Source organism: Lineus longissimus, chromosome 10 (assembly GCF_910592395.1).
Source record: "Lineus longissimus chromosome 10, tnLinLong1.2, whole genome shotgun sequence".
Classification (NCBI taxonomy): domain Eukaryota; kingdom Metazoa; phylum Nemertea; class Pilidiophora; order Heteronemertea; family Lineidae; genus Lineus; species Lineus longissimus.
The window spans coordinates 16,746,977-16,770,640 of NC_088317.1; the positions used below are offsets into that span (position 1 = coordinate 16,746,977).

The following is a 23,664-nucleotide window of genomic DNA, read 5'->3' on the forward strand; positions in this document are numbered from 1 at the left end:
ATGGAGGTGTCTGTTGTCAACCCCTAAACCTTCAAGTATAATACCTGGTATTATTGTTTTAACTCAGATGAAATTCAAGATGAAGACATTCTTGAACAAGTACAAGGACATTTCGAGGGAGGCGAGCGAGGTCAGTCGGGAGAGAGACGAGATTTTAGAATCGCTGGCGGAGGTGAGTATAATGCAGAAGTGGGTTACTGTCACTAAAACCGCTGAATAATATCTGTCAACGCTAGTTTTAACTTATTATGTAAACTAGAAACTGAATTTAAAGGGAGCAGCGACTTAGTGTTGGACATCTTGTCCAAATGATGGATCCGATGATTTACCCCTGGCCAAACCGACGGACGGAATGGAGCCAAAACTTCGGCTTATCATGTTATTTGGTTTATCTGATTTGACCCAATCATCATACATACGATTATTTTTCTTTTTCAGTGGTTTAGTAAGGACCGTGACATGGTAAGCTATGAGTTTGGGTTCAAAATGTTGAGAAATGTTGCATTATATTGCCTAAGGAGCATTTACAGGCATTTTTCAATGTTGTACACATCGACATCTCCCAGAACACGCGCAGTATACTCGAAATATAGATCTTAGAAACATCATACTAATTTTTTGCTGCCATAAGCGCTCCCTCAAAGTGGCAACCGCCAAAGAATACTCAAAGTATTCAACATGGCGATCTCAGATCACCATGATCTGGCTATTAGATTCGAAGAAAATATCCACCAACACGAAATCCTTGGTGGTTCAATGGTTTCGATGCTGGACAGGATCTCGTGGTCACTGGTTCGACTCCCGGTGAGTCCACAGCAATTTTTTTTTCCTTCATTTTCTTGCTATCTTTTCATTCATGTACATATTTTTTCATGTATCCGATCTCCAACAGCGGCGGCTTTGGGACGTGCGTACTGTTTTTAACAATGGTCGAACCTGTGTTACCTTTCAGGATATGACAGTACTATCATACGATGTGGATTTGAGCGCCAGCGCAAATGATGTCAGGTAATAATCTTGCCGATCTACCGGCATTGTGTGTCTAGAAGACCTAAGGATTGACGCACACCGCCGGTCAGTCGGGATGGGTTATAATATCAACCACTCCCTCGCCATTTTGCATCATCATAGTTATCGTAAGCGTCACCATTGACATCATCGTAATCGTCATCGTCATCCATCGTCTTGTCAACAAATCTAAATGCTTATTGCACAATAACTGATGCAGGTAATGAGATCGAATTTACTCGAAAGAAAAGGTAAACGAACAACATCATGGGTCCTATTCAAGACCAAAATATTTGAAAGTGGAAATTGAAAATTCGTTTATCATTATCATTTTGCAGTAAGAGCATGGTGGACACCAAATTGGGTTTTGAAAAACTTCAAGCGATAAACCAAGAGATTGTTGCCCAGGCCTCTAGAGGGCGCAACACGAAGCAGCTTCAAAGGTGCAGTGACCGCTACTTTTTTCCGTTTAAAAGATAACCTCGCTAAATGAGCGCATTGTTACAACGATCGGCACCCCAAAAGTTATCTTGTAGAATAGTACATTGTATATTTGTATATCAATCGACACAAGTGCATTTATTGGAATTGAGAAATCGAAATTGAAATCACAAGCGGAAATTTGAGTTTGAATTTAAATTATTTGAATGAGTGGAGCGTGAATCAAAAGTACTTTATTTTACCTTTCTAACCGGAAAAATCACATATGAACTGAAAGACTTAGTCCAAGCAAAGTGTGTATTTTCGTACAGAGAGAAAGCGGAGCTTCAAAAGAAGGTGGTTAAAGACTTCAAGTATGCTAACAAGAAGAAACGGGCTGGGCCTTCCGCAGACGCCCAAGCCGTGGACGACGCGTGGAAGTATGCCGCCAACGAGATCTGCGGCTTGTTGACCAAAGTGAGGTCAGGCGGTGCTGACGGTAGGTGGCGCAGAAGAAAATGGGATTATAGGGTGTTTTAGGTTGGACCCGAGAAGATCAGATTTTAAATTAAGTGCGTTATATTATTACCAAGTTTTCGGCTGCCCAGTCACCCCTCAATTCACCTCATTTGCCGCTTCAGAAATCAAGATGTTGGAGGAGAAATTAAAGGACATCCTGAGCACATTAGAAAAGCAGCAGCAAACGGCTGCCGGGTAAGTTTTTAACCGCCAAACATGTATTGCTAATTTCAGTAGAATGGACACCTTTCAAACGATGTTACCGATTTCAAAACAATACTCACAACATATTCATCTTCTATTCTTTCCCTCTTCAGCTTGGAAAAGAACTTACTGATACACAAGAAGGTAAAGTGGCTACATAGGGCGAGAACAAAATCTGTATGTTTGCTAACAGTGGCTTCTGTTCCAAGCCAATGAAACCACAGGATTAAATTCAAATTTCAAACTGGTCCAATCACAATTTAGATGGCGGAGACGTGCAAACAAAAGAATGTTCTATAACCAATGAAATTACAGAGTTAGTTTCAAATTTGAAATTCAACAAATCACAATTTAGACGGCGCAGACATGTGAAGAGGAACTGACAAATCCTAACCAATGAAATTACAGATTAAATTTTGAATTTTGAATTGATCCAATCACAATGCAGATGGTGCAGAGGTGCAAAGAAGAGAACCTTGAGGTGACCAGGGATACTTCAAGATACAAAAGCAAACTGCGGAAATTGACGAAACAGTATAAGAAAGTTTGTCAAGCGTTGGTAAAGTATGATTCGTCGATGAAAAGGCAACTTGCGGCAATGGAGAAGGAGGAAGAAGAGGACGAAGAAAAGGATGAAAGTGATAGAAATGGTGGCGCTGCTGAAACTGGCAAGGTAGGCGAAGGAATCCTTCAGTCGCCCATAAGTGTGGACTGGACTCAAAATCGTTGAAATGTGGACGAAATATGCCTGTTGTGCATGCACACGTACATGTTTGAATAAGGAAAAAGCACTGGACGTTTTGGTGTTGAACTGGGGAAAGGGGACAAACTAAAAAGGGAAGTGCTATCAAGCAAGAGTAAAAATTCCGGCTAACATAATATCTTCCTCTCTTTCGCGTACTTATTTCATGCAGGGTTTCGGTGGAGGGAGCTTCAGCGGTGAGAAACTCGACCCGAGGATACTGAAATCTCGCTTGAAGGAGTCGAAGAACACTATTCAGAGATTAGAGACGGTAAGAAAGACACGAGAAAGGTTAAGATACGTCCATTTTACGCCCGATGAACTGACTCGGAGACAATCTATGATGCGATGAGGTGTGCAACGAAAATCGGAGCACACACTTGTTTCAGTTCAGTTGTTTCATAGTTTGATTACTGCTTACGATTATCAGTCAACGAAAATTCATATTTGATCATATTTTAGACTCATAGTATGTTGTTCTTCAGGAGAACCAAGATTTACAAAAGAATGTCAATCACCTTAAGAGTGATGACAACCCAGTCATACAGGTAAGATATCCCGAAATAAATTCTTGAAGCAATAAGCCGGGGTTTATCACCTTATAACAGCATGCCCACCTTTGGCCGCCACACCCCAATTTTGTCATTACCATTCTTCCTCGGGTGCGCACTTCCGCACAACACCCCATAGTGCCAGAGCACCCTAAAGATTTCCATAGCACCCTTTTGGCACCCCTAGTTTTTAGAGTGTATACTCTAACTTTTTACTGGTTTAATCGACTTATTAGCATCTGGAAGACACCGTCGTGAAGCTGGAAGCCTCTGTTAAAGAAAACGAGGAGATAATGAGGACACTTCGAGGTGAAAAGCTGGATCTTGTCAACGAGTTGCAAATGGTGGAACTGGACGCGGAAGTTTGCGAGAAACTAGAAAAATTCAAGTAAGATTAGATTTGGTCGTCAAATGCCATTCACTGCGAATTCGATTTAAGGCCCGGATCCACTAGAGCGAGTGACCGCTGTGCCTGTACGTTGGGAAACTATGCTCGGGTTCAGCGGATATTTTGGTAATTTGACGGAATTGAATGCTCAGGCGAAGCCGAACTAAGCGGGGAATCAAGCCGCCCACTCCTTTATCCCTCACCATAAAATAGGTTAGGCATTCTTTCCAGGGGACAGTTAAAACTGTTACACCGGTCATCCAAGGTGCAGCGATTTTCCAAATCTATTTTCCAGCGGCAGTCTCACGGGCATTAGAATCAAGCCTCACACGCGGACACTCTGCGACATCTGCGTAGGAGACATTCAGGCAAGGATGTCAAGCCAGACAGCAGCAGTCAAAACAGACAGCCAGACGACACCAGTGGTTCCACCTGAAGGCGATGTTTTAAACCAACTCACAAAGGAGTTGAAAATCAATCAGAAGCGGGTTGTGGCGATTGAGCATCAATTGGCTGAGGCGCATCATGAGATCGACACCTTGAAAGCCGCTACCCCCCTGCCATCGGTAGGTCTTGGTGGAACAGTGGAATAGAACTTACAACTTCTAGTTTATTTCTAATTGAAATCGAAAGTACAACGTCGCGTAACGTGCAATTTCATGTGCAGTGACAAAACTGATCTACAAGGGATCGAGAGGTTCTGGGGAGAGGTCCCAACTTAACCAGAGATTAAATCGTAAATAACTTCGTCGATCCGAGTTTCCAGAAAATGAATCCCGAAACCTCATTCTTATTGCCAGGCACTTCGTTCCACCCCGATGGTTGACGAGCTGTCAGCTCGGTTTATTGCATCGCAGGCTGCAGGGACACACCAGGAAACTGTAAGTAGGACGACAGGTGGCGTAGTACGATGACATCATAACACGTGAGTTCTTGTTAACCATTTTTTTTATCTTTCAGACCCAGCAGACGCCGGTGGATAGCGTTGATGCCGAGGACATTCTCTCTATTCAAAACAAAAACGAATCTTGCCTTGTCACTACCACCAAGAACACTTTTACTGTGAGTATTCAAACCGTTCAAAAGAGCGAATTCAACTATTTGAGAGACAAGGAAACATCATCAGTTAGTCGTAGAGCGACGCCCCACTCTTCCTCTTTCTCCATACATGTGCCCTTCTGATTGCTCCAAAAATAGTTAATCGAGGTATTCCCTTAATTATAGCGATTGTCATCATCGTGATATCCTTTCCCCCTTGATTCCAGTTTGGCCCGTCTATCCTTATGGCTGCCACATGCGATCCCCTAGTAAAGAAATTCCAAGGTGTTGATGCGGTGAGTACAATAGGCAATAATTTCGACTGGAAGATCTGAGCTGATCGATTTTCTTGTCTTCTCCACTCATGATATCTTTTTCTGCTTCACCAGGAAACTCAAACGGACCCGACTCGTGACCCATTCGCTACTCGATCTAAGGTAAGTTACATTTCGAATGTAGTGAATGAGTCTGTGATAGTGTCAAATTGAGATAAAATTATGATTACTGGAAGATTTTTCTGTATCGTTTCTCCCTTTGGAACGTCTAGATTAACCTTGATTTCGGCTAAAATTTTCTAGATCGGGAATGATAAGGATCCAGTGCAATTCTCGCCTCCCGGCCCTGGCGAATGGGTCGGTTCGGTAGATCAGGTCCCCGCGGAGACCAGCGACCACAGGATCACAGACATGGGAGACGCCATGATGGAGTTTTCAGCGCCGGAAAAGGTTGATGACCTTGTCGATTTGACATCGAATAATTTGGGAAGGGAGGTAAGTCACTGAACAAAACAACGTATGTTGGTAGTTACAACATATCAGGGAGTTTTTGCAGATTTCCCGAAACGCCAGCGCGAAAGCCTGCCCTGTTATTCGACACCGTGATCAGGAACTCGAACAAGACTACCACCGTTTACCAGCGTACTTTTGCGCTACGGAGCAAATGCTAGCTATCTTCTCATTGGGAGATTGCCTCTCTCTGTTCCAGATCGAGCACATGGTGCACGGCGTGAACGGCTTCATCAAGTACGCAACCAACCTGACCCAGCAACAGGTTGTCAAGATGAGAAACGCCAACACTCAGCTCAAGAAACGTCTGACGGACAGCCAGAGGAAACTACTCGATGAGGTAAAACAAGTAATTTAGACTGCTGCGACCTGCGATTTAAATTGCTGTATGTGCGAAAATGGATCTCTCGTCTGCAGGAAAACCGGTAACTGCTAGGTTTGATATTGACTGCATTCGCTGCGACCTTAGCTGACCACCGCAGACGAGCGATTATATCATCGCATTTTCTTGACAATTCAAACTTCTTCTCAACGCTTCCTTGCAGGAGCTTCAGAATCATTTCAAGCAACTCAAGGCGAACGTTCTGTTCCCAGGTTTGGTGAGAGGTCAACCCTTACATGAACATGTGGAGACTCCGATTCCTTCCGCAGGAATTGGTCTAGGACAGTAAGTAAAGAAATGTGCATGTATTCAATGAATATGACGTGGACAAAAGTGTCGCACTGAAGAATTATCGACTGCACTCCGGCGGCTGTGTCATTGGGGTCGTCCCTCTTCTAATAGGAAGAGAGGAATAAAAAGGATGACAGAATCGGGCTGCCTAGGAAGCCTGGCAAGAACTTTTTAATAAGACTTTCAATTCAACTATTTCAACCAAAGTATTAGGTTTTATTCCTCTGAACTAGGCATTTCAGATCAGGACAACTAGTGACGAAGACTCCAGGTTTCCAATCGTCAGCGGGCGGTGGTATTGGTAAGTGTAGCGACATGAGGGTAAAGTACTGTACAATCATCCTGAGATTAAGAGTTTTTTCACTCCTTCGTCATAGCAGAGAAAGATGCCGGTCATATTACACACATACCGGGGTATTGAAACATCGAGAGCCGGAGTAGACTATTGTATTGAAGACCCCTGATAAACGAGGATGCTGGAACAATAACCAACTTGTGATAAGGTTGATCTTGACAATATATCATGCTGGGACATTTACCTGCGTGTACTTTTGTTCTTCGTAGTTCGTAGCGGCGCTTCGTAAAGCTTGCGAAACCTGCTTATACATGTATTGTCCCATTGGTCCGACGGTCAGCCGATCCTTCCTCTGCAAGAATGGCCGTGGCGACTCACAGGGAAGTCTTTACATAATAGGGAGTTTTTGAAATCCCCCGAAACGCGTAAACGGCTAACTTTGATAACTTTGTCGAACAGTTGGGTAGGTGTTTAAGTTGACGTTTCGGGGGCTTGGCGAAAACTCCCTAATTTGTGTTTTAGCATTCGATGAATCAGTGCAGAACCTGACCAATGAAGAGGTCATTGACAACTTCGCCACCTTGTCCGTAAAGAACCTCGCCCTGAACGAGAAGATCAACAGGTCGACCAGTATCTTCCGGCCACCCACGGGTGAAGTGGTCCGAAAACAGCTGGAAAAACATGGCGCCAACTGCGCCCATCTTCTTGGTGGGACACGAAATCTTCTGAATTTCACACTCCGGAAAGAGGTTAGTAATGAAAGCTCTGTAGATGGAGTGTGATTTTAACAATACGTTTATTTACAGGTTTACGGCAATCGAGCCCCATGAAAGCTGTATCAGGGGGTCGATGTAGGTTGGCCATGATAACGCTTTGATAAGAGAGTTTAGGCCTAGGTGCGAACGGGCTTTGTTCAACAACATACCGTGTATTGGGCTAGGCCTGAATTCTTCTTTATGAACATGTGGGATTTAAGGCGTCGTTCTTACATTTCGCGGCCAAGTCCGTGTGCGCGGACGGCAGCATCGCTTGATTGGACATGTGAAGGGATGCGCTTTCGCTGGATTAAAAGTCCCAAAACAAGGGTTCTTTAAGATATAAACTTTCAACAGCGCTTTGGTGTCATGGTACCTTTAATGCTGCAGTCATGAACCGGTCCATTAATTCCAATTTCAACACATGCAATGAATCGATTGATATTGCAAGAGAGAAATCTATGGGTTATGCTTGGTTAGATACGACTACACTTTATGGCTGTTTCATGAAAAAATCAGGTCACTCAATTGTCGTCATGACTGCAATGGTGTAAGACTTTCAGTATATATGTTGGCCAACAGTGAAGAAGAACACAGAAAGCAGCTTAAAACTTCACTCCGGACGCAGTGGACCGGCCTCGTTCCCCACCCTAAGGATACCAAAATATGATGACGACATGGGTTGCCCAGGGAGTCTACTCAAAACATGCGCAACAGGTTTCAGTTAAAGGAAGACTCTATAGGCAGGAGCCAGGTGGGCCAAATGAAGTTACACAAAGTCGCCGATTGTTGTCTCTCATCATGCCAATCTACCGGCTTTGTGCGTGCGTATATCCATTGCCCTACATCCCCGGTCGGTCGGCATGGCTCTCATATATCTCCGTACATTGGTACAGCTCGCATTCACGCTTGTACAGGAAAATTACCAGGCCATGTCCACAAAACTCTTTGTTTTTATTCTACAGCAAAAGGAGTATGAGTTTATCTACAACATAGTCAACGGGACGGCGAAACAACTACACCATCAACTGGTGGTCGAGACGTCAAGGTCTCATCGTGGACTCCTAGACAACGAGGTAGGTTTATTTCTTCAACCGAATCTCAATGATGCCTGCTGTTAGCCTTAGACTCCCGGGGCAGTCTGTTGCGTCATCCTAATTGGATCTTCTTTGGGTGAGGGACGAGACCGGTCCTCGGCGTCGGGAGTGTAATTAGCTTCTTCCAGTGTGTTTTTTACACCCACTGAGCATTAATCCGAGTTTTCAAAATACGAGACTGAAAACTGTGTGGGCTCAAAATGTCGAAAATTGTATTTTGGAAAGTGATTTGTCTGTTACATTTATGTCTTCAACTCATTTTTTCGCTTTTTTGAATCAGCAACATGACGCCGTCTCTGAAAAGACTTTACAATCTCACGAAACAGTTATTAAATCTCTTAGATATCGAACATACATCGTTTTCGATCCGTGCTCATACTTTCTATTCAAGAGAGCACACGGTCGAATAAAGGCAAATGCTTTTTAGCAACCGACCTTATTGTTAAATCTGCTGTAAGGACCCGTTAAGCCACTAACATATTTAAAGTATACAGTTTATTTTGCTGCCATAACTAACTAAATACAATTTTAAGGTTCATCAAGCGGATTTGTTTTCCGGCAAATTGACTTTTTCCTTTAAATTGTTTTTGTCTCACCAAGTCTACCGTAAGATTTGGTGCGAATGGGACTGCAGTTTTGCTGAAGGATGGACCATATATTGGGAACGACTTGGTGTTGAAAATCACGGATCGAGTCATTCACAATGAGAGATAATGTACAGCAATATTGCTGTTTATTTTATTAGATCAAACGGCAGGTTTGCCTTTAAGAATCTCCCGCCGTCTTCCTGAAAGAAGGCGTGTGAGGCGATCATTTGAACGTTAAGACGGGGACAAGGTGTGGTGCAGGTTTATTTCGTGCCGACTCTACGCTTTACGAAGCTAGTCGGCAGGGGAAGGTAGGTGTTTTGCAATAACAACATTTATCACATCTTTGTATCTGACTAGTTTCGTTTTCACATCATGCCGATCTACCATCGTTGTGTGTATTATCCGTGAGGAGACTTTAGGATTGATGTTCACCGCTGGTAAGTCGGCTGTGTCACATCAGTTTCTTAAACTTCTAATGTGTTCTAATTGTCCTGTAAAAACCTGCGAATTCGACCTTGCCTGGCTCCCCACCGCTTTACCATAATAATTGGAATGTTGGCCCTAAAAGCTTTGCATTGTGGACAAACAGTTCAGTAAATGTACAGTTCTTATCAAAAAGCATAGATTGGGCATATCACGGGTTTATTTAAGCGGAAGGGAAGAATCGAAGTTCGTGAGAAAATCTACTTGAAGATATAACATTATCGCCCCAGCCCATGAATACACATTTTTAGTCAAGTGCAGACGCAAGTTGTCTTGAGAAAGTCGGGTTGCCTTTGGTGAAGATGTATACTATAGATACGTTTACCGTACTTCAAGAGATATGCCAAACTTGAAAGAAGTTATAAGCCACTTATTGGGGCGATTGCGTTGCCAAACTTAACATATTTGATGGTCCGTTTCTTAGTGGGTTGATAAATTTCCAACATCAAGTTCAGACGAATGTCAACGAAAAAATGCAGTTAATCCTCTTTTGAGAACTGATCGTCTGAAGCCGGCGGGGATATGCAAAATTTGCGCACCGATATAATTGATCAACAAACATATGTAGGCCTAAAGACACCAAATTGATTGGAATACATGTAATACGAATGGTTGAGCAGTTATGTACATTCAACTGGTCATTGCGCAGCAGATTTGGGGTAGGGATGCCATATCATTTTGGTAATTATTCTTGATAAAATACCGGAGTGACGTCCGTCATATTGTGAAATCAGGAGTTTTCGCAACCCCCCCCCCCCCCCAAACAACGTCAACGCGAGCGCCTATCCCTTTGTTCGACATAGTTATCGGGAGGTCGAACACTGAGATAGGCGTTCACGTTGAAGTTTTGGGGGATTTGCGAAAACTCCCTAATCGCAAATCCCCCGAAACGCCAACGTGAACGCCTGTCGCAGTGTTCCAACTAATTCCATGATTACCGGTACGATGCCGAACAATGCAATAGGCCTTCGCGTGACGTTTCGGAGATTTGCAAAAACTCCCTATATTACTAATGGATATTTTGAGCTGGCATTCTCCTTGAAAGTGTCAACATGTTTGCTTTGGCCCAATATCAATTATGAAATATCAATATCACTTCGCTTCTGTAATCAGTGGTGCAGCATTGAACAACGTGTTCAATTGATACAGCAGTACTTGTTGGGCTGTGAAAATATTATTTGGCTGTACACAAATGAATGGATACGGAAATTATATCACTGTCAAGGGAAAATCTATAACTGAGTTCGAGAAAACTGAAGAACTGAGCATGAGTCAAAATCAGTACATTTATTACTCTCTGGGTCATGTTGATGTTGTCACAATATTGCACGTAACTGGGATATTAATACCGCAAATGCATCAATATTTTCACCTTGGGTAAATACAACTGAAATATTATTATGCCACTCTTTTCATTTAACAATATTGATGAGGATTTGGCATCCAAATTTGTCCCATATATACTCAATCAACATTGTTTTGCATTAACAACTCTAAAATACCGAATTCTTGGTCCAAATTACCCTCCAGTGGCACTGGCATCCACCGCCAAGAGAACTATGCACGTGCGTTAGGGATAAGGTTGGCGTTAAAGTATGCGATGATTAAATTTGATATATGCCGTTTTATAGGCCAGCAGTTGACCGAATTAGATATGAGTTTTAATAAGAAAAATCCGTTATTATACCCAGCTTTTCTTGCATATAGTACACAAGCTTTGCTGGCTTTGTTGTTGGGGGCTCGACTGGAAAATATTAATAATACTCCGCGAAGACAAGTCGAATTCTACTGGGAACTTGAATACTTGTACACGCGTATTTTTTTCTTCTTATGTTGTGTTGAAAAAGTATGAAATAATCGACACAGCATATTCAATATTGGCATTTCGTGATTTGTTGATACCGTATCGGACTCAGGCTATGCTTGTTCGTGAGAGGAGACGATCACGAGAACATCCCGGGGCAACGATATTGGACATCGCCAGACGTCGGGGAGGTATTATTAAGACGATCTCGGTCCTGCTTTGGAATACGATATTCGTGAAGGATTGACCACAGGCACCACCATTGGCTACAACATGAAAACCTAAAGCAATTAGAACTCTTTCAGATCGACGTGAATGCCACTTTCGATCTTCTGATAATATTATTACTTTTTACTTTCAGGAAGGCGAACTTCTTGAGAAGACGATGATTTTTGGATCGTAAGCCAGAATTGTATTTCTTGAAGATGGATTAATTTACTCGTAGTTCTAAGCCGAGGCTGGATATTGGTGGTCCCAGTGGGATTTGATATCATTATTTGCTTCCTCTCCATCAGTTGGTTGACCGGAATTTAGTTTCAGTGCGATTTTGGAGTTAACAGTGATGTCCATTTTCGAGTTGTGGGACCGCGGGGTTGAGCAGATTTCTCGACAATGTGATATTTGGTTGTGACGGTGTTCTGGGACTTCTATCTCTGTCTGACTGAGGATTAGTTTGTAAATGTGATTCTTAGGAAAGGTTTAAAATGTCCATGGTAGCTCCGTCGGATATTACCTGCACCACCCTCCAGATGACCAATGACACTAGTAACGGTAGAGACAAAAGTATATCAGGGAGTCCGCGGTCCAGAGAGGAGAAAAATAATGACAATGGGGCCGACTCGTTGGAAGAGGAGACACAGGCTGCCTGGGCGAATGAGGAGCTCGAAAGTAGTGTAGCAGACGAGGATGCGTGGAGCTCTTGTGGAAATGGATTGCTGACCCCGGGGCACCAGACGTCACAGGGTGTCCACTTGAACAGCAAGGGGGACGCAGAGGGCGTACACACGAACAATGTGAGGGACACTCACAGCCCCAAAAAAGAAAACGGGTTTGGAAGTGATTCTTCATCTCCTGATAACAAACTCCGCTCAAATTCGAAATTGGATAAAATTACTCCAACAAAAAAGTTAAAATATCTATCACAGTGCGCAACACAATCGGATGAACCAAGGATACTATCGAACACAAGTTTGATATCACGCAACAAAACATTTTATCATGAAGGACAGACACCGTCTCTACGTCATTGGGAGGGTAGTGTGGGAAGTTTGAGTCGGTACAACACGTCTTTGTCTTTTCAAAATGACGGAAAACATTCACAGAAAGTGCAAAATGGTTCAAAACATTGGGAAGGGAATAAAAGTTTTGATGGCCATGCGCAAGGGACTATGCATAGGCAGAAGACTATAATTCTCAGTTCAAGTAATGCGCACGCTAATAATGAGAAACACTGTGATTTTCTTGTCACTTCATGTCCAATGCCAGGGTTTTCACGCAGTAAAACTGTCGGGTTCGGCCCGTCAAAAGGGTTTCAAGCCAAAGATACTAAGGTAAAATGAGAATGATTATTTGAGTTTCCACTATCATTATGAGATTCCTGTTGTCTCTCACTGCCTGCTTTTCCTGTCCCTGCACCAGTCTCATTTCCAACGTACATGTTGTCCTTGATCCTGCACCATTCTCATTGCCTACTTCTCCTGTCCTTGGCGCTGCACCCGCGTTCTCATTACTGGCTTCTCTTGTCCTCGGCACTGCACCTTTCTACTTGCCTGCTTTTACCAGCCTGCTTACCTTGTCCTTGGCGCTTCACCATTCTCATTGCCTGCTTCTCTTGTCCTTGGTCCTGTCCCATTCTCATTGCCTGACTTGCTTGTTCTTGGCCCTGCACGATTCTCATTGCCTGCTTCTTTTGGCATTGGCTCTAAAACAACTCTTCATCCTCTTCACCGGATAAAGATGAACTCGTATCTCAAAACTCACAACAATCTAAACTGCTTTTCTAACATACATGTATATGGCTGCAAAACAGAAAAATCTAATCGAATTTGATATTACAGAGTTGTCAAACCGCTCCATATAAAGTGCGCCAAACTTGCAATTTCACAAATAGTGATATGTAGTGGCTGCAAATGTTTCTGGGTATACAATACCTATGTCTTCCTGGTCTTTCAGCGCGACCCATCGAACCCCCAGCTATCTTCCAGCACGATGATCCGTCGGATCACATCCATGTCTGATACAGATCTCTCAAAGAGACCATCAAGAGGAAATATGCAGACTGAAAATGAGGTGAGGCTTTTTGTCTTATCTGCTGATACATGCAATAAAAGTAAGGTACGGTGGTAGATAGTAGTCCCTCTATAGATGATAAAAGGGCTCAAACAAACTCCCCTAGTTAGGGAAGTATGCAGTACCGGTAATTGACAATGATTTGAAACCATGATCTCCCCCGTCAGATGCGGTGAACTAGCCCCATCCCTCCCCTTATATTGAGGAGGTATGAATTGAACGAAGAAGTCGTCTGCCTGGGGAGTCTACATCAAAAGGCATAGCTCTACAACTGCTTACAGTCATGTCAACGATGACTCTAATAAAGTAGACTCCCGGGGCAGTGTATTGCGTCATCCTAATTGGATCGCCTGGCGACAGGACGAGGCCGGTCCAATGCGTCCGGAGTGTATAATTAAAAAGGGCCGGGTCTATTTGGCAAGCCGCTCGCCGAACAGGTATCTTTTTTTGTCCTGTTTGGAGAGCTGCTTGCCAAACAGCACTAAACAACCACCCTGTTCGGCCAGCCGGGCTTGCTAAACAGGTAAAAAATCTACCCTGTTTGGCGAGCTGGAGACTTTACTTTAATATTAATGAGTTCGGCTCTCCATTCAGGACAAGAAAAAGTCGCTGTTTGGTAAGCCGGGCTTGCCAAGTAGTCACTTCCATTAAAAAGCGCCAGAGATAGTTTGTTGCGCGAAGTACCTGGCTGCGACGAGATACTGAGTATCCTTTATTCTAGGCCCCCAAGAACTTGGACCAGGCTGCCCCAAAGATGGAATACAAGGTGCCCAAAGCTATGTTGCCCAAAACTGGTCTTATAAAAATCACTTCCTTACAAGAAGAGAAGAAGAACCCGGCACTGTATGATGATTATCTCAAAAAGAATCAAGGTATGACAATAATGTCCTTTCACATCATGCAAATACTGATATTAAAAGTCCATTTGTAAATGTTTTGTCTGCAGCATTTGGGAGCCAAGCGCCAATTAGATTTTTGTGGGCTGCGAGACGTATCCTCTGCCTTTACGTACAGCGGGCCTGCTGAGCAACAATGACCATTGTTTTCATAGAAAGTCGTCATTGATGTGCTTGCTGCACGGAAAGAGACTCAATAGTGTCTTTACATTTGTGATGATAATTTTGATTTGTCCTTAAGCGGTCTTTTGAGGACAAAGTCACAACCATAAGGCAGTGATAAGTTCACTTTAGCACAATCTTGTTGCTGTCTGCTTTCAGGGCAAACTAAACACCACGCCACTGTTAACAAGATGAAGTTAACCGGTCACCCTACAACAAATCACATCAAGTTCGTGGGTCGAAGGGTCAAGCCTGCGCCACTCTCACATCAGAAGCTGATGAAGAAACAGAAGGAGATGCTGAAACATCAACAACAAGAGAAAGAGCAGCAGGAATTAAGGGCTGAGATGTCTCAGGACGTGCAGCCCTTCACCTTGGGGGACCTACAAAGAGGAATGCTCAACTTTGTAAGTAAAGGAGAAGAACTTCTCTTTAAGGACACCCCTGGGACTGACAAGACTAATGACACCCTCGGGACTGAGAATACTGCCCTTGAAAGTAGGGTGTGTCCTGATTAGAGAGGTCAAATTGAATGGACTTGATTTGGAAACACAGCACAGAGTTATCCTTAACTCCTGCCACTTTTTCATTCATCTTATAGCAAGTCCTCAACATCATGCACTAGGATGTGACATTGTCCTTCGTCATGAGACACTACGTCACAACCTCCTTCTATTATAACTAACCCATTCTAACTCTGTTTCAGGATATCCTTCCACCAAATAGGAGGAAGGCAAGCCAGGAGCATGAATTAGACCAGACACTGCTGGCGAATTCAGAGGAGTTTGGAGACAAGAAGACACAACTCCCTCCCCTGGAGCTCAACTCCCCAAGAGACAATATCTTACCTCCGATAAGGACTTGAAGAAACTTCTTTGAATATCATGATTCCTGAAGACGCAAATTTATAAGCCCACTGGGTCTTAGTTTTAGAACCGAGGAGGTGTCAAATTACGTCGATTGTATATTTTATACAGTTTTTCTATAAGAATGTGAATAAACGAATATTTATTTGTTAGTTATGAAAGGCTTTATTTCTAGCTTCTTTTCAAAAGCATACATACAATTAATGGTCAAGTTTGCATCACCTTTGCCCATTTTATCCACTCCTGAATATTGTTTCCAGTTGAGTTAAGTCCGAATCCCTGCAGCAATGACAAGTATGTATAAAGACTTCTCAAGATGAGTAATGCGCGGAAGGAATTGATGAGGTACAATTGAGCATGGTTACATTCCTCAAGATGATGATGGGGTAACTATCATAAGTTTTGTTCAATAGAGTCGAGTGATCAATGATTGTCTTGTAAATGAGCCAACGTTCGCCTTGGGGACTGGTCCAGGCAATATCCAATGGCCGATTCAGTCCTCACTTGAAGAGGGGCCTCCTGTGCAACACCAAGAAGAAAATTTGTTTTGATGGGCTCAGAGCATTTTTTCATCACAGCATCACATTGAGCAACACTCAAGTTACTTACTTCGTCATCATTGCCCATTGATGAGGATGAGATGGGATGGAAATGAAGATGAGGTCCCCGCAATGCCAGAAGGCATGGAAGGGGTAGGTAATGGACATGAGATATGGGGAGAGTATGAACCAGCATGAATGAATAGAGAAAAGTAAGAGGGTGGAGAAGATAAGTGATGATGATGAATGATAAGAGATAAAAGAGATGAAGAATGAAGTTTGCTTTCTCGGGTGCACGGTCATCGAAGCCCCGCATGAAAGGAGCTCAGAATTGGCTAGTTTACATCATCTGGAAAGAGAAAGGAATTGTATTGTCGAGTCAAACAAAATGTGATAGGCCTAAGCCTAGTAGGCTTTCGTTGTAGGCCACAGCATAACGCCATAAGGGGTCACATGGCAGCCAGGACTAATGTGTTCCAAATCTGCTGTGTGCACAGACAAGTGATAGGTTTTTTTCTCATTTTTACCAGACACGTGTCGTGACGGTGTCGCCACCTGCACAAAGAAAGTGTCACTATTTTGAGAAAAGATCTCTGCAAATGGCAATTACAGGATGTATGAAAACACTTCATCAATGATATGATACTTCATTGATTCTCTGATACATAAAGTTTTTCAAAAATAATATATCAATATGTTTGAAATACGGATATAGGAGAAAAAGCTACTTTAGTCGGCAATTTTCGAAAAATTGTTTGCACTTACCGCCATTTTGGCTCAGTGAAATTTTACGGAAAATTTACGACAATTTTCTACATATCAAACATTTAAAATTATATTAATCCCCAGAAACATATAAGATTCATGATGCAATAAAATGATATGCATCATTTAGATTTCAATGAATTTGAAACTAATGAAAGTATATACTTTTTTCAACTTATCGTCAGTTGGTAGTTTGTTTCGCAATCACATGTATAACCTTAATCAAGGTGACCAATTTTCCCCCGATTAAAAACATCCTGCAAAAGAATCATGATAATCCACCGTGTAGCCGGATTTTTTAAGACATTGTCCACCCCTGGAAACCAATTTTTTAAACAGGTAAAGGGTAAAAGTGGCTGAAAATCGAAGCCGAAGTCGGCCGATGTCAAATATTTTGTCCTCGCCACCTGCCGGATATTTGTGAAACTAAGAGTTAATGAATTTGACAGCTAGAATAGAACTGCAAATGCCAGTCATGCCAGTGCCGGTGGCACAGCTTCTTCCCTTCATTTGAATAACGTCAAAAAGCCTCCATGCGTCTATGATACAAGTAGTTTTCACCCTTTGCTTGTGCTAATTTTTTGAGGGATGTTTGGTGGGGTTTTTCAGCCGAGGTGAGTCCGCAGTGTAAACTGTTCTCCTTGACTCCGAATTAATTGTAGGTTATTCCATCATGCTGTGCGTATTACTCAACACAACGTGGGAACGTTGACCCCACAGATGTCACTAAGATCAGGAACATTGGAATCTCTGCTCACATCGATTCTGGGAAGACCACACTGACGGAAAGAATCCTGTTTTATACGGGTAAACTTGCGGAGATGCATGAGGTAAGAAAGCAGGAAACAAGTAGTGGGATTTCTCCAAGCCATGAACTCACTTGTGAGTTGTTCATTAAATGAGATATCACCAGTGTTTATACGGAAAATGTGCTCAACCAGACCCTCTGCTACTGCTAGAAGTGATGTTGTAACTTATATCGCTGCAGCCCACATAAATAATCTTTGTTTTGACACCTTGTTGATACCATGATTTAGGGGCAGCTTGCACCAACTTGATTGTGACAACAAGCTGTCACTTCGCCCCTCATCTTGTCTAACTCGATGAGGAAAAAATCACTGTCTGGGAACATGACAGATAGAACATAGACATAAATCATGAGAAATGTAAAATCGACACACGCTAGTAAAATTTTACTTTCAGGTGAAGGGAAAAGATGAAGTTGGAGCCAAGATGGACTTCATGGAGTTGGAACGACAGCGCGGAATCACCATACAGTCAGCTGCTACATATTCTGAATGGAAAGGACACAATATCAATATCATTGACACCCCTGGTAAGTAGTGGTTAGTTATGCAATATGCTAGTTAAACTGTCTAATTAGTTTGAGAAATGATCTTTTGGATAGAGCTTACCCCAGGTGATAAAGGATGTTTCTTTGAACCTTCAGGAAATTTGGTCTAATATCGTTCCCATTCTAATACGGTTTGTGGTGAAGTAAGAGATTGGGACAGATTTTTCTTTTTGATGGTGAGTTCTCTGTCTGACTTGGTCTGGGCCTATTCAGGCAAGGAGTCATGCAAATTTCCATCGCATAATGTACTCTTTCAGGTCATGTTGATTTTACCATTGAAGTCGAGAGGGCGCTGCGAGTTTTAGACGGTGCTGTTCTCGTCCTGTGTGCGGTTGGTGGAGTGCAGAGTCAGACGTTTACGGTCGACCGACAAATGAAGAGATATAATGTGCCTTGTATTGCATTTATCAATAAATTGGACCGTTTAGGAGCCAATCCTTACCGTGTTATCAATCATTTAAAGTAAGTCTGGGCGAGTTTCAAAAGAAGATATCGGTCCGATTCTTTTTATTTTACACCTCATTGAATGTCTGTGAAAATTGGTTCACTAGAAATCTTTGAAAACAGTGTCCATCATGTCTTGTATATCTATTGGGTATACTGCATAACAGACACTACAGAAAGTATTTCTTGTGTCGGAGGGAATGTTTAGTAATGTTATCTGTGAAGCACATCTGTAACAGTGAGATATTATCTTCTCTGCATTTTAGGTCCAAACTTCACCACAATGCTGCCTTCCTCCAGCTTCCCATTGGTGTTGAGAGTAACTGTAAGGGTATCATCGATCTCGTAAACGAAAAGGCGATCATCTTTGGTGAGCCGCAGGGCTTGATGATAAGAGAAAAGGCGATTCCAAGTGACATGTTGACTGAAGCAAAAGAAAGAAGACAAGAATTGATCGGTAAGGGAATTCAGATCAAGAAGCTGATTCATGACTAAAAAATCCGTCTTCCTCAACTTGATGATGATGATTTTGTTGCTTGCAGAGGCCGTGTCAAATGTCGATGACCATCTTGGTGAGATGTTCCTTGAAGAGAAGACACCTACAGTTGATGACCTCAAGGTGAGAAAGAACTTGAAAACCTTCCCCACTCCAGGGCGTGTCCCTTAAGGCACACAATTGTTGGTGTTCACCATAACCTAAAGCTGATTCAAGGTGCGCTATTATTTACGTAACTGGCATGCAGAAAAGTTGGTTTTTGACACACCATGCAACTCCTGTTAGTGAAATCGATCGGCTCTCAACAGTACTCCAGTCCTAGTCATGAGTGTGAAATTACTTAAATTTTGGTACCTGTACTACATCCTACAGGACTGTCCCCTGTACCAGGATTTACGAAATAGATTCTGGCCTGAGGACACGAAGGTCGAAGAAAAGCTGTGGGGAACACAGCCGGACCTTCGGGCGACAAGCCGCTTCATCTCCGCCACAGGACTGAGGTTATAGTACTTAGGCAGGTTGAACGCTGAAGAAAAAGAAGAAGAAGAAGGTACCTGTACTATGTCTGGGTCGTCTTCTTGATGCCAAATGTCACTGTCTCTAGCTCTAGTTTTCACCCTGATCAAATTGTTTTGTCCTTTCAGACTGCAATAAGGAGAACTTGTATCAAGAAGAAGTTTACCCCAGTCATGGTGGGAACTGCCTTGAAGAACAAGGGAGTACAGACTCTACTGGATGGTGTCTTAGAGTATCTACCAAATCCAGCAGAAGTAGAAAACTTCTGTATGGATGAGAGAAATTCAGAGTAAGTGGTTATCAGGGAAGATGAAGTAGGATTTACACGTTTGTTTGGTTTCTGGCAAAATTCGACGTAATTTGGGCAAAGTTGAACATGCAGTGATGCACACAACTGTCTAGATTGAACAGAAAAGAAGTAGCAGACCAGAAGAAGAAGAAGAAGAAGAAACAGAAAAGAAGCAGAAGATGAAGTATTCTTCTTTCAGTTCAGTGCATGTACATGTGCGTTACCGAGAATGAATAAAGACAAGTTTGTTGTGTAATCTTGGCAGTACAGAAAGATTTGCCACCTCCGTAAAAGCAAAGCTTGACATTTCGATAGAGTTTGTCTGTAATAATTTTGTCAGAATCCAACAAAATTCCCTTTCAGAGAAGAACCAGAAAAGATCATCATGAGTCCCGCACGAGACAGCAACCATCCCTTCACCTGCCTCGCTTTCAAACTCGAGGCCGGGCGCTTCGGTCAGTTGACCTACATCCGCGTCTACCAAGGTCATTTGAAGAAGGGCGACGCCATCTATAACACGCGGACGAAGAAAAAGACGAAGGTTTCTCGCCTCGTGCGGATGCACGCTGACGAAATGATGGATGTTAATGAAGTATTTGCCGGGGATATCTGCGCCCTGTTTGGTATTGATTGTGCAAGTGGTGACACATTTACGACGAAAGGTTCAATGAATCTCTCTATGGTAGGTCGAGGATTTGATAATCCGATCAGTGGTCATGTTGCTCGATGTCGACAATTGTTAACACTTAACACGAATTTCTGTGTCTCAACCTTGGCAATGTTGCCATAAGTCTTTAGAGCTAAAGCAATCAGCAATATTATTTTATGCTTCTCGGTGTTCTTCACAAAGCCATTGGTCAGGGCCTCCCACCCTACCTTGGAAGAGCCACACTACCTTGCGGTAGAATTTGTAAAGGGTTTCTATCGGGGAACCTACCTTCAGTTGCTGGCCAGCCTATCATGTGTTGCACAGAGGCAAAACTTACCACCCTACCATGAGAAAACCCTGTGGAGAATCATAGCTACTCTTTGTAGCAAATCCAGTTACATGTAAATGAAAAACGAAAAATCCTCTTTTCCAGGAATCTATTCATGTGCCAGAGCCAGTTATATCAATGTCTATAAGACCTGAGAACAAAAAAGACTTGGACAGTTTCTCCAAGGGGATTGCACGCTTCACGCGGGAGGACCCCACGTACAATATGCACTATGACCCCGAGAGCAAGGAGACGATAGTGTCTGGAATGGGCGAGCTGCATCTTGATATATATGCCCAGAGGTTAGAGAGGGAATATGGTGCGAAATGTGTCCTGGGGAAACCGAAGGTCGCGTTCAGGGAGACTCTGATACAACCAAAAGAGTACGTATCTGTACCTTTAACGCAGAAAAGCGGGCTTTTAAAAGGTGACTCTGTCTCTGACCAGAGGGAGAGTCCATGCAAGCTGCTCATGTTTCTCACTTGGTTGAGTCTTCTTGCTGGCATAGACACCAGATACACAGAACCTTGGTTGACGTCTCATTCGAAAGATTGTGTAGAACCAGGAATTCTAGTTCCTTGAAAGTCAGGCCGGTTCATCTGTGTTGTCCATGGGATGAACCTGGCCCGTTGCGTGGTAGCTAGCCTCCTTGTAGAGCATGACGAAAGTGTTATCTCTCTTTCTTTGCACCTATTCCTCATTACCAGTGTGTGTTTCATTATAGATTTGATTATCTTCACAAGAAACAGTCAGGCGGTCAAGGGCAGTTTGGACGCGTTATTGGAATCATAGAACCACTGCTAGGAGAGGAGAACACCAAGCTTGTTTTCGTTGATAAGACAGTTGGAACCAATATTCCCAAAAACTTCATCCCTGGTGTTCAGAAGGTGGGTTCAACTTCTGTCTCACTCTTAAAGGGGGACTATAGCCAGTCCCTGCATGGGTCAAATTGGTCTTCAAGTACTAATATGCTCACTGGGGTACTGGCTCTTGTTTGACTTTGTGATGAATATATTCCAATAACAATGGTTTCGATGGCCTTTGAGATGAGAGAGACCCCTATTGTCACCTTTGTGTAACTTTAATCGGACTTACCTAGTTCCTGTCTATAGTCTTCCATAAACGATTGAGTGTTTGATGCACTACAATTAGATTCCTCCCCCCCCCCCCCCCAAAAGATTAGTGATATAACAGTATGTCCTTTTTCGTCCTCAGGGTTTCCTTCATGCCTGTGAGAAGGGTATGCTGAGCGGTCACAAGGTGTCGGGAGTGAGGTTCACGTTAACGGATGGTGCTAGTCACATGGTGGACTCAAGTGAATACTCTTTCCAACTTGCTGCAGAAGGTGCTGTCAAAGATGGTACGTCATTTTCTTCGATTTTACTTCTGTTGGCGGCATTTCGCTGTCTGCGCTCGCTTTTTCGACGGTTTTGTTTGGTCTCTAGCCTCCGTCTTTGGAAAAGGATGACTCTACATATTGCATTTGAGGTAAAGTGTCTTGTCTATGGTCACACTCCTCAAAGACATCGAGGAACCTCTGACTTCGGAACTGCTCAAACACTGAAGAATTCAATCAGAATTTTGTCACAGCAAAGAGATTTCATATGAGTAATGTTTCTCTTTAAAACTTTTCAGTGTTCTACGAGGGATCATGGCAGATTCTTGAGCCGGTCATGAATGTTGAGATCACAGCTCCTGATGAGTTTCAGGGGACTGTCCTCGCCAGCATCAGCAAGCGACATGGCATCATCATGGGTACTGATGCCATGGAGGGATACTTCTCAGTGTATGCCGAGGTGAATATGCCGTCTTTTCTCAACTTGGTATTCAAAATAAACCCAACCCAAAATTTGCAAGTTCTTTCTTGAGGTGTACCATTTGATGTCATTGTTAGACATTTTGAATAGTTTTTTCTAACTGTCTTAACCACAAATACATATACATGTAACTTGAACTTCTTGACAACATGTTTTCCTTTAACTTTGAAGGTTATTTGAAGTGGTTCCCTGTCATATCTTGAAGCATATCTTTTTGATCAAATTGAACCAGTCCTTAAAAAAACTAACTAAACTTTCAGGTGCCCTTGAACGAGATGTTTGGGTATGCGACAGAGCTTCGATCATCCACGCAAGGGAAGGGAGAATTCTCCATGGAGTACAGCAGATATTGTCCAGGTTTGTCCGAGACACAGTCAAATCTTATCACGCAGCATCAGGAGGCACAAAATCCCGCATCTGGGACACAGAAAAAGAAGAAGAATTGATGTGTGAGACTTGTCTCATAGGACTTTCCTTCTGATCATGGGGGATTCCTCCCAGACATGTCAGATGAGTTCTACATGTATGTTCTTTGGGCTGAGAGGGTTTTCTTTTGGTCTGGGAGAGGTTGTCATTGGACTGCCTACTTTGGATGTCACAGGATCCTGTTGCCAAGATCCTCACTGGTACATACATGTATACCTAAGATTCAATATACCGGTTACGGGCAGCAATGGGCCGTTGTGGCCCATAACTGGTATATCCAATTGGATGGACCTATCTGGAAATGGGACTCTAGTGGTTCAATTTGGATGGCAGGAACTCCAATGGTCACATCTGTACAGAATGAACTGACTAAATTATTATTTGTTATATTGACATGTAAATAAATGTTTTCTATAAAACATAAATCCATGTTTATTAGTCATTTTACTAATGAGACCAGTGCTACATACGTGGTG

The 23,664-nt window shown here is 42.9% G+C and overlaps 2 protein-coding genes across 4 annotated transcripts; both read left to right on the forward strand.

Annotated features, from left to right (window-relative positions):
* The first annotated feature begins 7,955 nt into the window (after window positions 1-7,955).
* Window positions 7,956-15,699, forward strand: LOC135494592 (uncharacterized). 3 transcript variants are annotated; one of them, XM_064782702.1, is made up of 7 exons: window positions 7,956-8,132; window positions 8,344-8,454; window positions 11,714-12,902; window positions 13,525-13,641; window positions 14,363-14,513; window positions 14,859-15,106; window positions 15,406-15,699. In XM_064782702.1, the coding sequence occupies exons 3-7, from the start codon at window positions 12,057-12,059 to the stop codon at window positions 15,562-15,564; spliced, it is 1,521 nt and encodes a 506-aa protein (XP_064638772.1). In that variant the 5' UTR covers window positions 7,956-8,132; window positions 8,344-8,454; window positions 11,714-12,056; the 3' UTR covers window positions 15,565-15,699. The 3 variants fall into 3 exon arrangements, with proteins under 3 accessions (XP_064638772.1, XP_064638774.1, XP_064638775.1); XM_064782704.1 differs by lacking the exons at window positions 7,956-8,132; window positions 8,344-8,454 and adding an exon at window positions 9,244-9,373; XM_064782705.1 differs by lacking the exons at window positions 7,956-8,132; window positions 8,344-8,454 and adding an exon at window positions 10,900-11,543.
* A 1,371-nt stretch (window positions 15,700-17,070) lies between these two features.
* Window positions 17,071-23,578, forward strand: LOC135494582 (elongation factor G, mitochondrial-like). The gene is made up of 13 exons (XM_064782683.1): window positions 17,071-17,208; window positions 17,532-17,699; window positions 18,073-18,205; window positions 18,481-18,685; window positions 18,934-19,124; window positions 19,210-19,286; window positions 19,808-19,968; window positions 20,332-20,650; window positions 21,051-21,328; window positions 21,670-21,832; window positions 22,161-22,305; window positions 22,581-22,741; window positions 23,023-23,578. The coding sequence occupies exons 1-13, from the start codon at window positions 17,140-17,142 to the stop codon at window positions 23,206-23,208; spliced, it is 2,256 nt and encodes a 751-aa protein (XP_064638753.1). The 5' UTR covers window positions 17,071-17,139; the 3' UTR covers window positions 23,209-23,578.
* The last annotated feature ends 86 nt before the right edge of the window (window positions 23,579-23,664 follow it).